Source organism: Danio rerio, chromosome 15, assembly GCF_052040795.2.
Source record: "Danio rerio strain M-AB ecotype USA chromosome 15, GRCz13ab, whole genome shotgun sequence".
Lineage (NCBI taxonomy): Eukaryota > Metazoa > Chordata > Actinopteri > Cypriniformes > Danionidae > Danio > Danio rerio.
Genome location: NC_141035.1, coordinates 35,807,238 through 35,822,275, shown reverse-complemented (window position 1 = coordinate 35,822,275; position 15,038 = coordinate 35,807,238). Strand labels below are relative to the sequence as shown.

Sequence of the window (15,038 nt, the reverse complement as noted above, 5' to 3'; positions counted from 1 at the left end):
CAGCCCCAACATCTCAATCGGCGAGCCTGATGTTCCGCTACAGAGAGCCGGTGAGTGGATTTCACAGGCTGGTAAACAGGCATATGTGAAAGAGAAGTCAAAAAGCTCCGCGTAATGATTTACATGCTGGTACGTGACAGCTTTATGCCTCTCAGACAGCATGCGGAGCGCAGGGGAAATGTGTCCATCATTGTCTCCTGCTTACGTCCTCGCCTGCCCTGAGTCTCCAAGTGATGATGTGGGACCAATGGACTAGCAGTAAAAAAAGAGAAAACAAGGATCAGCAGAGAAAATGAAGTCGTTCCTGAGTTTGAGAGCACTCATATCAGGGTTTTAGTTCTTTACAGTGATAAGAGAGTTTTTACAGTTGCGTATGCTCTCTCAGGGAATTGTTTGGTAATATTATATAGGAAAAAATTTAAAACATTTTATCATATGTTAATTAACTACTTATTTTAATTTATTTACTCATTTTCTTTCAGTTTATGCCCTTATTTATCAGGGGTTGCCACAGCAGAATGAACCACCAACTGTTATAGGATATTTTTTACACCGCTGATGCCCTTCCAGCTACAACCCAGTACTGGGAAACACCCATACGCTCTTGCATTCACACACTCATACACTATGGTTAATTTAATTAATCCAATTCACCTGTCTTTGTGTTATTTGCAAATCAGTTTTTGCCATTGTCTTTTGTGTGGAGTTTGCTTGTTTTCAAGTTTGTATGGGTTTTTTCTTGGTCTTTTGGTTTTCACCACAGTCCAAATACATGCAGTATAGGTCATTTGGTTAAGTAAAGTTTATGTATAAACAAATTTTGAGAGGATCATGTGCTTATGATTGACACGGCTGGCCTCGAGTCAAGCTAATGTACGAACTACCAATCAGATGATTCCTAACTCAGTATAAATAACCAAAGTATCTTACCTTTAGTCATCTTCGTCTTGAAGAATCCCCCCTTCCATCCCCTCTCCTCCTCTTTTTCCTCTATAGGGCAGCATGGCGGCCCAGTGGCTAGCACTGTGGCCTTACAGCAAGAATGCCTCCGGTTCGGGTCTTTAGCTGGCCAGTTGGCATTTCTGTGTTCAAGTTGTCACCCTGCTCGCGTGGGTTTTCCCCAGGTCCTCTGGTTTCATCCAACAGTCCAAAACATGAGACATAAGTAAATTGACTAAACCAAATCAGCACCATAGTCAAATTCCTTCAGCAACACACCCTCATAGCAATCCTTAAGCAGCAAAAGGGGGTGGGGGATCTACTCGAGATCTACCTGAGCTCGAACTCCTCTCTCACCCTGCAAACGGGAGAGAGCCCCGGGCTCGATCTCATGAGCTCAGGGCTCTCTCCCAGGACAGCATGCCAAACTGTGGTGTGTAGTGAGCGCACTGGCGCCATTGTCCTGTGGCTGCCGTTGCATCATCCAAGTGGATGCAGCACACTGGTGGTGATGTGGAGAGACCCCCCTCATGATTGTGAAGCGCTTTGGGTGTATGGCCATACACAAAAAATGCGCTATATAAATACACATTACATTACATTACATGACATAAATAAGAGTAATATCATACTACTATGCATGGCATCCCGTAATAAAGAAAGCATAAGATGAAGGAAAGTGAGTGAGTATTTGCCAGGAAGATTATGAAAAAAGCTCAAAATTCTGACATTGCAAAAAAAATAAATTGCTACTTCTACTAGAACTTTACAGTCATAAAAAACACACTGTTTTTTTTTTCTTTTTTTTGTTAAATAATATACTATTTCCAACACAATCTCACGCAATTAATAACTTTGGCTAATTCATATGATCTCATTCGTACAATTCAGTATGATTTACTTATCTCTCAATGACAGTTGGGTTTAGGGGTGGGGTTGGGTGCCATGGCTACTTTTAAAAATTTTACATTTTCGTAGGACTGAATGAATTAGCCTTATTATTCTTCTTGATATCAGGCTGCTATTTCCAACATAAATATTTCTCAAATAGGTCCAGGCATTCATTTTTATTTATTTATTTAGTTTAACTTTTTTATTGCACATGAAATTTAACATGTATTTACACCTTTTTTTTTTTTTTTACATTTTAACTCTCACCCTCCCCCAAAGCATCCAAATTCAGTTCGACAGGTAAACATATTGTTATACATGGGCTAAGACAAATAAAACCGTATACTGTATTCCACATACAAAATACACATGTGCACAAATCAATCAATTTATCAATAGAGGGAGATATTTGCTTGTGCAAATGTATGTTTTTGTTTCAAAAACTGTATAAACAGATCCCACATTTTATTGTACTCCTTTAATTTGCACCTTGTACTATATGTAATTCTTTCCAGCGAATTGTAATGTGTTAAATCTTTCAGCCAGTGGTCAATGGATGGACTTTTTATATTCTTCCAATAGGGTGATATCAAATGTCAAGACACATGACAATCAGTTTAGTTTGATAACCTGGTAATGACAAACTGACAGGAAATAAACCCAAAGCACATGTTTTAGGGGTAACTGGAATTAGTTTTGAAAAAATTGAAGAGATTAATGTTATTACATTTTGTCAGAAAATCTAAACTACCCCACATTCCCGGATGCAATGAAAGAATGTTCCTTTGTTTTTGCCATTTGAAACATATATCTGGGATGTTTGGGTTAAACTTGTTTAGTTTTTCAGGTGTGATATAAGTACGCATTGGCCATTTGCCTTGGATCATTTTAAACCTAGTATTAATCGACAAATTCTGGGCTTTAACTCTTTATTTCTTTTAAAGGATGGTTGTACTGTACAATAAAACCTTATTTAATGAGGAATTCTAATTTAAGAATATATCCATCTTTGAAAGAATTAATAAGGTAACACTTTACATAGGTTTATATAAGATTACCTAGTTGCTTATTATTATTAAGATATTGGCTGTTTATTCGTACCCATTAAGTATATTCTGCATGATCTTGTTTTACATTTCTAACCCTTCCCAATGCCTAAACACAACTATTACCTTACTAACTATTAATAAGCAGCAAAATAGTACTTTTGATGGTTAATAGCGCTAATTGTAGGCTTAAATAAAGTGTGATGGGATTTCTTGTATTTTCTTGTGGATCTGGAGATCTTTATTATGTTTAAGCAGAATGGTAAAATTGTTTATTTCCTATGTATTCCTATTCTGATTGAATGTATTGATTGTTAATGGAATTAAGCTTATGGCACAATATAAACCATCAAAAGTATCTTAAAATCTATGTATAAATGTGTGTGGTAATACATTTATGTCACATTCATGCCTATCTAAACCCAACTTTCATATTATTAACTATTGATAAGCAGCAAATTAGTACTTTAATGAACTAAAAGTATTAGTTAATTGGTAATAGCGTGAACTGTAGACTTAAATAAAATGTGACACAATAAAAAATTAACACGCATAACGAGAATGCTGTAATTGGCTCTTTCCAAGCGGCCCGATTGCGTCCATGATGATGATGATTTGGACGGTTCCTCTGGCAGCTTTCACACCAGGCTTGACTGAGACTGTAGACACCATCATCTTTTTTCCTCTGGCTGATCCAGCATCTCCATGTCAACTCCTCGTTCTGCCAGCCCAGACTGATGACCCTGAATCTGCCAATTAGAGCCATAGCTGAGCTCCTCAGCCAACAGGCCATATAATTAACTCCGCCTCGGGCACTGTTACAGAAAATGAGAGGACAAAAAAAAAACCTCCACAAACTCTTCATAATCTGACAGATGAGTCCCTACATTGAGATGTTTGTGCAAACGGAACATTTCCCAGTGCGACGGACAAGGGCTCCATCAGGAGATTGAATCCAATTACCATAAAAATGAATCGAGATGAATTTAACTTTTTCATTCTGCCCATGTTTTGGACACCGCATAGCATTAGCAAGCAGATTTGTCTAAACAAGTGGCTAATTAGCATCATGTGATATGTCTGCGGTTGTTTACAGATGTGTTTTTGAGCTTATTTGGGTTAATAAAAGTGACATTGTTGTTTTTGCTCAATTGCAGGAGCCTTTCACCACATTCTTCTTAAACGCCAACGGCAACAAGTTTGATCACCCAAACCGCACTTTCTCTAGCATCGCCCGCTCGTGGAGGCACTGCCAGCGCGATACTGCAGATGTGAAGGTAATCAGATAGCAGGTTTTATATGTTATAATGTCTTGGAAACTAGTCATTACTCCCTGACTGTAAGTAGCTGCAACATTACTACAGTTGAAACCAGAAGTTTACATACACTCTAAAAAAAGGAACATTATCATTTTTTTTTTTAAATGTCTGGTGTTAAATCATACTAAACGTTTACTATTTTAGGTTCGTTAGGATTACCTAAGTGATTTACATTTGCTAAATGCCAGAATAATAAGAGACTTTTTTTTGAGAATTTTTTTATTAATTTCTAGACAGTCAAAAGTTTACATCATTTCCTCTGCTATTTTTTTGGCTTTGCTTTGTTTAACTTTGTTCAAATGTTTTGGGTATCCTTCCACAAGCTTCTCACAATAGTTTGAAGGAATTTTGGCCTATTTCTCCTGACAGAATTGGTGTAACTGAGTTAGATTTGTTGGCTGTCTTGGTCACACAAGCTTTTTCAACTCTGCCTACACATTTTCTATGGGATTGATATCAGGGCTTTGTGATGGCGACTCCAAAGCATTCACTCTGTTGTCCTTAAAGCAGATTTGAACTAATTTGGCAGTATGCTTAGGGTCATGGTCTGTTTGGAAGACCCATTCGTGGCCAAATTGTAATTTCCTGGCCGATGTCTTGAGATGTTGCTTCAGTATTTCTACATAATGTTCTTTCTTCATGATGCCATCTATGCTTTGAAGTGGACCAGTCCCTCCTGCAGCAAAACAGCCCCACAACCTGATGCTGCCGCTGTAATTTTGCAAATTGTAATCTGTTTTGTTTTTTTTTTTGATTCTGGCTTGTTGTTTTTCCATGTTGTCACAAAAGGAAGCAGTGCGCTTGAGGTTTCCTTACATTTACATTTACATTTACATTTAGTCATTTAGCAGACGCTTTTATCCAAAGCGAGTTACAAATGAGGACAAGGAAGCAATTTACACAATTGTAAGAGCAACAATGAATAAGTGCTATAGGCAAGTTTCAGGTCTGTAAAGTCTAAGAAGGAAAGTATTAGTAGTATTAGTATTTTTTTTTTTTTGCTTTTTTTGGGGGGGTACAGTTAGTGTGATATCCAGAGAGGCAATTGCAGATTAGGAAGTGAAGTGGAGACAAAATAGTTGAGTTTTTTGTCGTTTCTTGAAAGTAGCGAGTGACTCTGCTGTTCTGGTGCAGTTAGGGAGTTCATTCCACCAACTGGGCAGATTGAGCGTGAGCGTTCGCGAAAGTGATTTCTTCCCTCTTTGGGATGGAACCACGAGGCGACGTTCATTCACAGAACGCAAGTTTCTGGAGGTCACATAGATCTGCAGAAGTGAGAGCAGATAAGAAGGAGCAAGGCCAGAAGTCACTTTGTAGGCAAACATCAGAGCTTTGAATTTGATGCGAGCAGCAACTGGCAGCCAGTGCAAACGGACTAGCAGCGGAGTGACATCCTTAAATACTATTCTACAGTTGTGCCTCCAATTAACTCAAATGTTGTCAATTAGCCAATCAGAAACTTCCAAAACATTGACACCATCATCTGAGCTTTTTCTGAGGCATAATAATCTCAGTGTATATACACTTGACTTTCATGAAAAGTTAATATCTCTCTCATTATTCTCCTATTAAGCAGATAGCATAAGATAAACAAATTTGATAATCCTAATTTACCTAAAAGAGAAAACGTATAGTCACATTAACATCTGACCTTTTTTAAACGGTTATGTGCCTTTTTACACAGTGTATGTAAACTTCTGGTTTCAACTGTAGCTGCAACTGTGAGGGTTTAAATAAACAGAGCTTCTCTTGGTTGTCAACCAAAAACAGATGGAATTACTTTGTTATGATTTGCAGTGATATTTAATTCCTGTAGCTTCCGAGCAGCTATATGTGCAAGTGAAAAATTCTTCATAAACATTTAAAGTAAAACATTGTTCGGCGTGCATGTATTTCAGAGACGAATCGCTTTATCACAGTAATGGTTGTTCCCCCCGTTGCTTCCCTTCCATTTCAGCTCTGCAAGCGCACTCGAGCTGACCTAAAAGTGTCATACTTTTCCAGCACACTCGCTGACGGGTTAGCTTCGCCTCGGGCAATTAATAAAGCATTAATGACAAAAGCTATTTAAAATGTAGTCTTTTATGTAAAGGCAGGGCTTTTTACTACCGCGGGCTGAGGAACAGCATACAACAACATGAGGTGCAGGCGATATGAACGGCTGTACAGGGAAACACTGGATATGTTAGCAAAAAAACAGGCCTCTTGGAAACACTATGGTGTCTGCGTGGATCATGTTAAACTCGTTTAATGGTCAGCAATCTGTTAGGACAGACAACAGTAGATTTGTTGTATTTTCTTGTGGAGCAGGAGATCTTTATTATGTATGAGCAGAATGGTTTTATGGGTTTTTTTATGTTATGTATTCCTAATCTGATTGAATGTATTGTGTTAACAGAATTGATCAGCCATTGTACAGTTGAAGCCCTCCTGTTAAATATAAATTCTTTTATATATTTTTTATATCTAATTTCTGTTTAACAGAGAGTTATTCACTGCATTTCTAAACATAATAATTTTAATAACTAATTCTTATTTACTGATTTCTTTTATCTTTTCCATGTTGACAGTAAATAATATTTTAATAGATATTTTTAATATACTACACTGAAAGAAATAACATTTTTGTGTAGTAAAATCTAATAAATTTACTTTCACAATTTTATAATTGTAATATTATGTGTCAACTTAATTTGATTACTAGAATTATCTAAGTAAATATTGAATATTTACACATTTACTTGATGTAATAAATAAAGTATTAATATTAAATTACGTGTAGTATTTAAATATATTTTAATTGTTGCAAACCTAGTAATAAAACACAATTTTTTTATAGTGGATATGTTGTAATGCATGTATAGTTCACAGCAGGCTTTGCATGGGATTGAATTAAGAGGAGAATATTCTGAAAATACAGTAAAAGCAATCTTTTGTGTTTAAACTTGAGAGAAAGACTTGTCAAAGGGTCATGAAACCCCCCTGCGAGCAGAGGGAGGAGTGGGCGTGGCGGGCAGAGCAAGAGTAAAAGAGGAGGACCAACAATTGTCAGTTGGCTCAGAAAATGAGACTAAAAAAACACAAAACGTGAGGTATTTTATTTTTTACGTGAGGCCCACGATTTTATAGTTTACAAACTTAAAATGCAAAAAAAAAAAAAAAGTTAATTAATGCTCTGCTACATATACGATTCGTGATTTCGTCAAATATATACACATTCAGTTGAAATCAGCATTATTAGCCCCCCTTTGATTTTCATTTTTCTTTTTTAAATATTTACCAAATTATGTTTAACAGAATAAGGAAATTTTCACAGTATGTCTGATAATATTTTCTTTTTTTAGGAGAAAGTCTTATTTGCTTTCTTTTGGCCAGAAAAAAAATTATAACATTTAAAACAAATTTTTTAAACATTTTAAGGTCAAAATTATTAGCCACTTTAAGCTATATATTTTTTTATAGTCTACAGAACAAATCATCATTGTACAATAACTTGCCTAATTACCCTAACCTGCCTAGTTAATCATAGTTAATCAATAAGTTGAGCATTTAAATGTCACTGTAAGCTGTACAGAAGTGTCTTGAAATATATCTAGTAAAATATTATTTACTGTCATCATGGCAAAGATAAAAAAAAAAATCAGTTATTAGAAATAAATTATTAAAATATGCTTAGAAATGTGTTGAAAAAAATTCTCCGTTAAACAGAAATTGGGCAAAAAAAAAATAAACAGGAGGGCTCATGATTTAGTGGGTTTAATAATTCTGACTTTAACTATAAGAGTTGACCTCTGAAATAGAAACTAAGTTAAAGGAAAATGAATGAATGTATATACACATAACCACAATTTGTTATATCATTGTAAAGATGTTTATATAAACACTATAAATGAGGAGGACTTCTCTTTTCCTGAATCCCCGGGTCTGAATGCAGACACAGTGGATAGCAGTGCAGCAGGTCTCTTGCCCTATCTATTCTAACCATTAGTATTGCCGTAATCTGGAGGATTTTAAACACATGGCGAACAAAGCAGCACGGATAAGCGATGTGTCTGAATAGTAACAAACTCAACTGATAAAAGATAAAGTCTGCTATTCTCCTCTTCTCGTACAACTTTCTTGACAAAAATGCTTGCTACACACAAACAGCTTTCCTGTTTCGGCTCTAACAGCATTGTAGGGAAAACCATGTAACAAACCTTGTGAATCCTAAAATAACAAACACATACAACCCTTTATGAACTGCTAAATTCTCAAATACTGTGTGTCGTGCTGTCATGAATAATTAAAAATTAGGGTCTTCCTTAAGATAGGAAAACTCCGAATAATAATGAGAAACCAACAAGTCATCAGTGGAGAGGCAGGTAACGCTACCGATTTTGATCCCGCCCCAAAAATGATTTTAAACCCAGAAGATAAAATTAGCTAACAAAAGCTCAAAATGATCCAGGCTTATCCACAGTTAAATCTGACAGGTGCTAACTTTGTCTTAATTGATGTTTCACACACACAAATCTGTTAAGATCTCAAAAATTACTTGAGGGTTTCTTGAACCTTTTAAAGTTTAATCTTCAATAGTTTGAAGATTAAGAAGAGTTTTGAGTAAGTTTTTTAGTTTTGCGCTTATCACTTTGCAGAAGAGTAGCACTCATTCTTTAGGTATTGGCATTTTCATTATTAGCATGTTTGACACTTCACTGAGAGAGCCATAGATGTGCTAACACTAGCTCTGAGATCAGTAGCCATTATTAAAGTAATGCTACTGGGTTCAATTTCCTTAAAATAAAGTGAAATTACACATTTCAAGTCAGTGGAAATGTGTGTTTTAATTAAACTAAGTAATGCCGAATGTACTAAATTCCAACTAATAATAGTAATTTAAATTGATTGAATCAATGCTCCTACTGCTAAATCAAGAAATTGATGTTACTTGATTAATTTCAATAAATATAGACTCAAAATGAAAGATTATCAATTAACTTTACTTAATTGTTGAAGAGTGTTTGGTTAAACATTAAGAAAATTGGACATGATATTGACAAGTTAATTGTACCTGATTTAAGATTGTAAAATTTACTTAAAATCTGTTTGTGCAAATTGTTATGAGGATTTTTTTTTTTTATTCTAGAGCAGAGATGCTCAAAGTAGGGCCCGCTGGCCAAAGTTGTAACCTTTGATTTAGCTCACCATCTCTTCTGAGAAGAGAGTGAGAGGGATGTAGAAGATTTTAGCGAATGCCTTTAAAAGAGGTGGTCATTTCTAATTTCACGTAACCTTTTTTTGTTTGTTTTATTGCTGAGCTACAAAAGAGCATGTTTCAATTAAATGTTGTAAATGAATCAGATTATTTTTAAATGTAAATGTTGTCACTCGACAGATGGAGGACTATGCAGAAGACTAGTGTAACTAGTGTAACTCTGTAATAGTGTAATTTTGTTATAAATTAGATTATTTTAGTTTTTACTGTAATAAGTTGATTATAAAAAATCTGTATTAGTTAATATAAAAAGCAATGTTTTCTAGTTATTTTAAAATATTATTAAATAAATATAAAATTAGCCATGGCAACTATTTACCTTCGGCCCACTAGCCTCAGTCAAGTTTGGTTTTTGGCCCTTTATATATAAGAAAAAGTTTGGGCAAATCCTGTGAAAAATTCCTTGCTCTGTTAAACATTCATTCATTCATTCATTCATTCATTCATTCATTCATTCATTCATTCATTCATTCATTCATTCATTCATTCATTCATTCATTCATTCAATCATTCATTCATTTTTGGCTTAGTCCCTTTATTAATCTGGAGTCGCCTTAGCGGAATGAAATGCCAACTTATCCGATGCAAACAAAGCAATAAAAAAACTATGCAATTATGTGTATATGCAGAATATATACATACACAAGTACATTATCGTTCATGTCCTTTGGCAGCATTACAGTGGCCTTAGAGGTTTATTCTGTATTTTTCCACCCTAAACAAACTCACTACCCATAATTCTATATTCAGTAATGATCCCATGCAGCAAGAAACAGCGTTAAAGGAGCAAATCAAAGTTCGCTGGCCCTTTAATCTTTCCAGACCGCTGCCTCAGCAGAGGCTTTGTCCTGCAAAGGTCATTATGCTGTCTATCATTGACCTTTTTTCCTGTAGATAGTTGGATGAGCTCGAAAATTAACAGAGGCTTGTGGGAGAAATGTCACAAATTAGCGATGAGGTGGCAAGAATGCCCCATGCACAATTAAAGTAAACTTATTATGGCTTTCGGGATTAAAGTAAAACTTGAAAATGAAGATTGTCAGTTTGCTGCCTTGCATTTTCTGTAGATCTGCATGTTGTATCAGATTACTTTTTTCTTTTTCTTCCTTTTTTTTTTTTGCAGCTGAGCATTATAGTATAGCCTTATTAAACACGCTTGAAAGCACCAGAGTTTTATTTATAATTTATTTTTCTGAGTGCACTTACTCAGATTCGCAGACTCACAGATTCTTTCATCAAAAACATCAAAGCGTCAAAATGATCTAAGTGAGAGATTAATTTCATAGCTTCGATGATTTGATAGATTTTTTTTAATTTTTTTTTTTTGGCTTAACTTGCTCTTGACTAAGGTAACAGGCTAATATGTTTTGTAGTCAGATTATGATGTGGTATTTATTTAAAGGCAACGTTAAACGTTGGCAACGTAAAGTGTGACCTGTTCTCTCTGCGTTCGCTTGGGTTTCCTTCGGGTGCTCCATTTTCCCCAACAACACTCCAAAGACATGCGCTATAGGTGAATTTAATAAGCTTGTCCGTAGTGTATGTGTGTGAATGCAACAGTGTATGGGTGTTTCCCAGTGTTGGGTTGTGGCTGGAAGGGCATCTGCTGCATAAAAACATATGCTGGATAAGTTGGCGGTTCATTCTGCTGTGGCGAACCCTTATTAATAAAATAACTAAGGGACCGGCACACCTGCAGGAAACCCACGCGAACACTGGGAGAACATGCAAACTCCACACAGAAATGCCAACTGACCCAGCTGGGGCTCGAACCAGCGGCTTTCTTGCTGTGAGGTGATTGTGCTAACCACTGCGCCACCGTGCTGCCCAAGTTACCTTATTAGTTTTTGAGGATTGAACATAAATCAATTAAGTTGTCCCCAAATAAACATTGTGAGTTGTGTTGTTTCTGCTCATTTTACTTAAGTAGTTTGAACAAATATTAAATATCATTTTGGATTGAAGGCTAAAGTAAATAAACACCCATTCAGAACTCAAAAAGCCAAAATATCTTTTGTAAAAAGTTTAATAATAATAATAATAATAATACAAATTAATTTTTGCTTATAACTTGTGATTGGTAGGAGAAAATTTCCAACTTGTAAAAAAAATTATGAATATTTTTGTTTAACATTTTAACATGACAGCGCAGATATCAAGGTCCCATAATGCATTTCAAAACAGTAAATAAACTGACAGCAGCCATAAATCACGAGCTCCAGCCAGCTGTTGATCAGTGGATATTTTTGCTGATGTTAATATGTTTGATCCCAGAGTTTTACTTGCAATTTGATTACATGTGTTTTACTCAACTGACCTCCCTAAAACACAAACTTCATGCGTTCTTTGATATAATATTAATTACATTTAGGTTTAACAGCAGTCAAAATTTGAAGTTTTATTTTATTTTAATTTTATTCTGTTTTCAATTGCAACAAAACTGATAAACGTATGTGGCCATGTTTTATTTTTACATTTTAACCAAAACAATCTATTTTATCCTGAGGCAGATTTAGTAATTTGGGGGCCCTATGCAACAGTCTTTTATTTAAGTATTTTATTTGTATTTTATTTGTACTTTTTCTTACATCACAAATATTTTTATACATTTTATCTTAATTAGGTCTCTACATTTTATTTTTTTCTTAAAATCTTTTTTTTTTCCTTTTTCTTTTTTAAATTTGTAAAAAAAAAAAAAAAAAAAAAAACTAAACTTTTATCTGATATGACTGCTGTACTGCTCTATGATTGAGGTCAGGGAGATATTTGCACCGATGTAATAATTACGTAATCATTTTATTTGTTAGACCCTTATCATACAAAATAATGTATATTATTTATAGGTATTATTTATACTTATATTTATTTATTATGGCTCTAAACAGCTGCCTACCTGGCTTGTTGGTTAAATCCGCCCCTGATTTTATCATTTAAAAGTTGAATTTCTTTTCCAAAGTTAAACAGAGCACTTTTAGAGCTTCCAGAAATAAGAAAAAAAAGCAACGCAATCTCACAGCAATTCATAACTTTTTTATTTCATGGCAAATTTTGATAAATCTGTGTGACATTCATTCAAACATTTTAATAAAGTTTGCTCACTTCTTAATGACAGTTTTATTTAGGTTTGGCATATGTGGCATGCTTCTTTTTAAAAATCTTATGCATTTGCAAGAATGAAATCGCATGAATTCATTAAATAGCCACTCCTCTGAAAATATGTCGAATATGTTTCCCCGAGAGATTGGGCTGGATGAAAAGACTCACTTGTGTTCGCACTTGTGACTGGTTGGATTATACAGGTTAAACTTTTTCAAATCATAAAATGAATCATATCATAGTTATTTCCTGATGTTTATATTTACATTATACTTACATTATACATGCACAGATAAAATAAAAATAATATTAATAATAATAATATTGCATTTTAACTGAAGGTGCCTTTCTTGACACTCAAGGTCACTCTTTATAAAAGCAAGGACAGTCAGTTCAGATTACAATCACAAAATATAAAGACAATACACTACCTGGCAAAAGTTTTGTCGCCTTTTCAAGTTTTAAGAACAACAAATAAAACCTTGACTTCAAGATGATCATTTGTTATAAGTGGCTTATATGAAAGGCAAAGGCCTCTAGATAACGCTTTTTTTACCAAACTAAAATATGATCATACCTTAATTTGTAACTATTTAATAAGTGCAGTAAGGACTTTGCTTAGACAAACGTCTTGTCACTTAACAGAAATAATGTATAGAATATAAAGTCATGGTGCTGCGCAAAAAGATTAATATTGTGTATGACTCCCATGAGCTTGGAGGACTGCATCCATACATCTCTGCAATGACTCGCATAACTTATTAATAAAGTCATGTGAAATGGCAAAGAAAGCATTCTTGCAGGACTTCAGAGTTCTTCAAGATTCTTTGGATTCATCTTCAATGCCTCCTCCTTCATCTTACCCCAGACTTGCTCAATAATGATCATGGGCTGGCTAATCCTGGAGCAACTTGACCTTCTTTGCTTTCAGGAACTGGATGTGGAGGCTAAATTATAAGAAGAAGAACTATCCTGCTGAAGAATTTGCTCTTTTCTGTGGTTTGTAATGTAATGTGCAGCACAAATGTCCTCAGGCTATTAATGTTGTCATCCACTCTGCAGATCTCTCGGACGGCCCCATACTAAATATAACCCCAAACCATGTTTTTTCCTTCGCCAAACTTGACTGATTCCTGTGAGAATCTTGGGTCCATGTGGGTTCCAATAGACCCTCTGCAGTTTTTGTGATAATTGGAATGCAGTTCAACAGATGATTCATCAATAAAATCTATCTTCTGCCACCTTTCTAAGTGATCAACTAGAAGTCAGGTTATTATTAGTTGCTCTTATAACCGGGATTGACGACAAGACTTTTGTCAGGTAGTGTAAAATACAATACTATTTAGAGTTAAAGAGAGTAGGCTATATGTGTAAAGTATGCACAACATATTATACATGTAAAGTTTTTCCTTTTAGAAGTTGTATCATTCTCAAGCCAGGTATCAAAATAGGCTTTCAAACATTGTCAAAATCTCCAGCTAGTCTTTGGCTCGGGCGCTCTGGCCTCCTGCTAAGAGCGAAAGAGTAAGTTTCCCTCGATCGTCAAGTGTTTCTCAATAATGTGCTGTTGGAGCTCTGTCTAAAGGAGTGTGATGAGGCAGTGGTGCCCGGTGACAGCTCTCCAGGAGGGTGTCATTAGGGCGAACGCTGTAAAGCTGAAGAGTCTGAGTGTGATTGACTTGTCAGCCCATTATGAGGCTGTAGAGGAATTATTGGCTCGCAGGCGGAGCGGCTTGAGGACGCGGATCACGACGCTTGCAGTCCAAACTGTTCGCAACTGTCTGCAAAGTTTATAAACCAATCCTCCCGTGAGGGTGGAGATGGAGCTCTGTCCAATTTTGATTGTTGCCCAGTGAGTTTAAACCTAGCGCTAGGTTTAATTTTGGAGTCAGGGTGGTGGAGTTAAAGGTACACTGAAAAAAAGGATTGCATTTACTACATTTTTAAGGTGATTACAAACAATTTATATGAACTGAATTTAAACAAATTAGTTAAATTAGTAATGTTTAATTTATTTGTTTAAATTCAGGCCATATAATGTTTTTGCAACCACTTACATAACGAAAAAATAATCCAGTGAACATTTTTTTTCTGTACTGTTATCATTTACTGTTTTCTGTAATTTTTTTTTTTTTTTTTTTTTTTTATGAAGAAAGAGTCTCCTAAAAATGTTAAACTCACAGAGAGTGATCATAATCAATAGCAATGTCAGTCCCAGGCTCTGACAAGTATCACATGTGATATTATTTTGTAAAATATTTAAATGACCATTATATTAGAGCCAGTTCATGATGTGCCCAGTCTCTTCCCGTCTTATATTTTGCAAATCTTACATTTAAGTTGGGTCAGTTAATTTATTTTTTAGAGCTATAAAATGGAATATTTAATAATAATAATAATAATAATAATAATAATAATAATAGGTAACATTTTTTTGATGGTCTATTTAAGTATTAGTAGACTGTCTGCTTAATATCTGTTGATACTGCT

The 15,038-nt window shown here is 35.0% G+C and overlaps 1 protein-coding gene across 8 annotated transcripts in view; it reads left to right on the top strand.

Annotated features, from left to right (window-relative positions):
• The window catches only part of nbeab (neurobeachin b), a 569,044-nt gene that overhangs the window by 480,192 nt on the left and 73,814 nt on the right, over positions 1 to 15,038 (top strand). For all 8 annotated transcript variants that reach the window (XM_087284306.1, XM_087284305.1, XM_087284304.1 and 5 more), the window contains one exon: positions 4,034 to 4,153. In XM_087284306.1, coding sequence (XP_087140432.1) covers positions 4,034 to 4,153 — 120 coding nt within the window. The remainder of the gene's footprint in view (positions 1 to 4,033; positions 4,154 to 15,038) is intronic.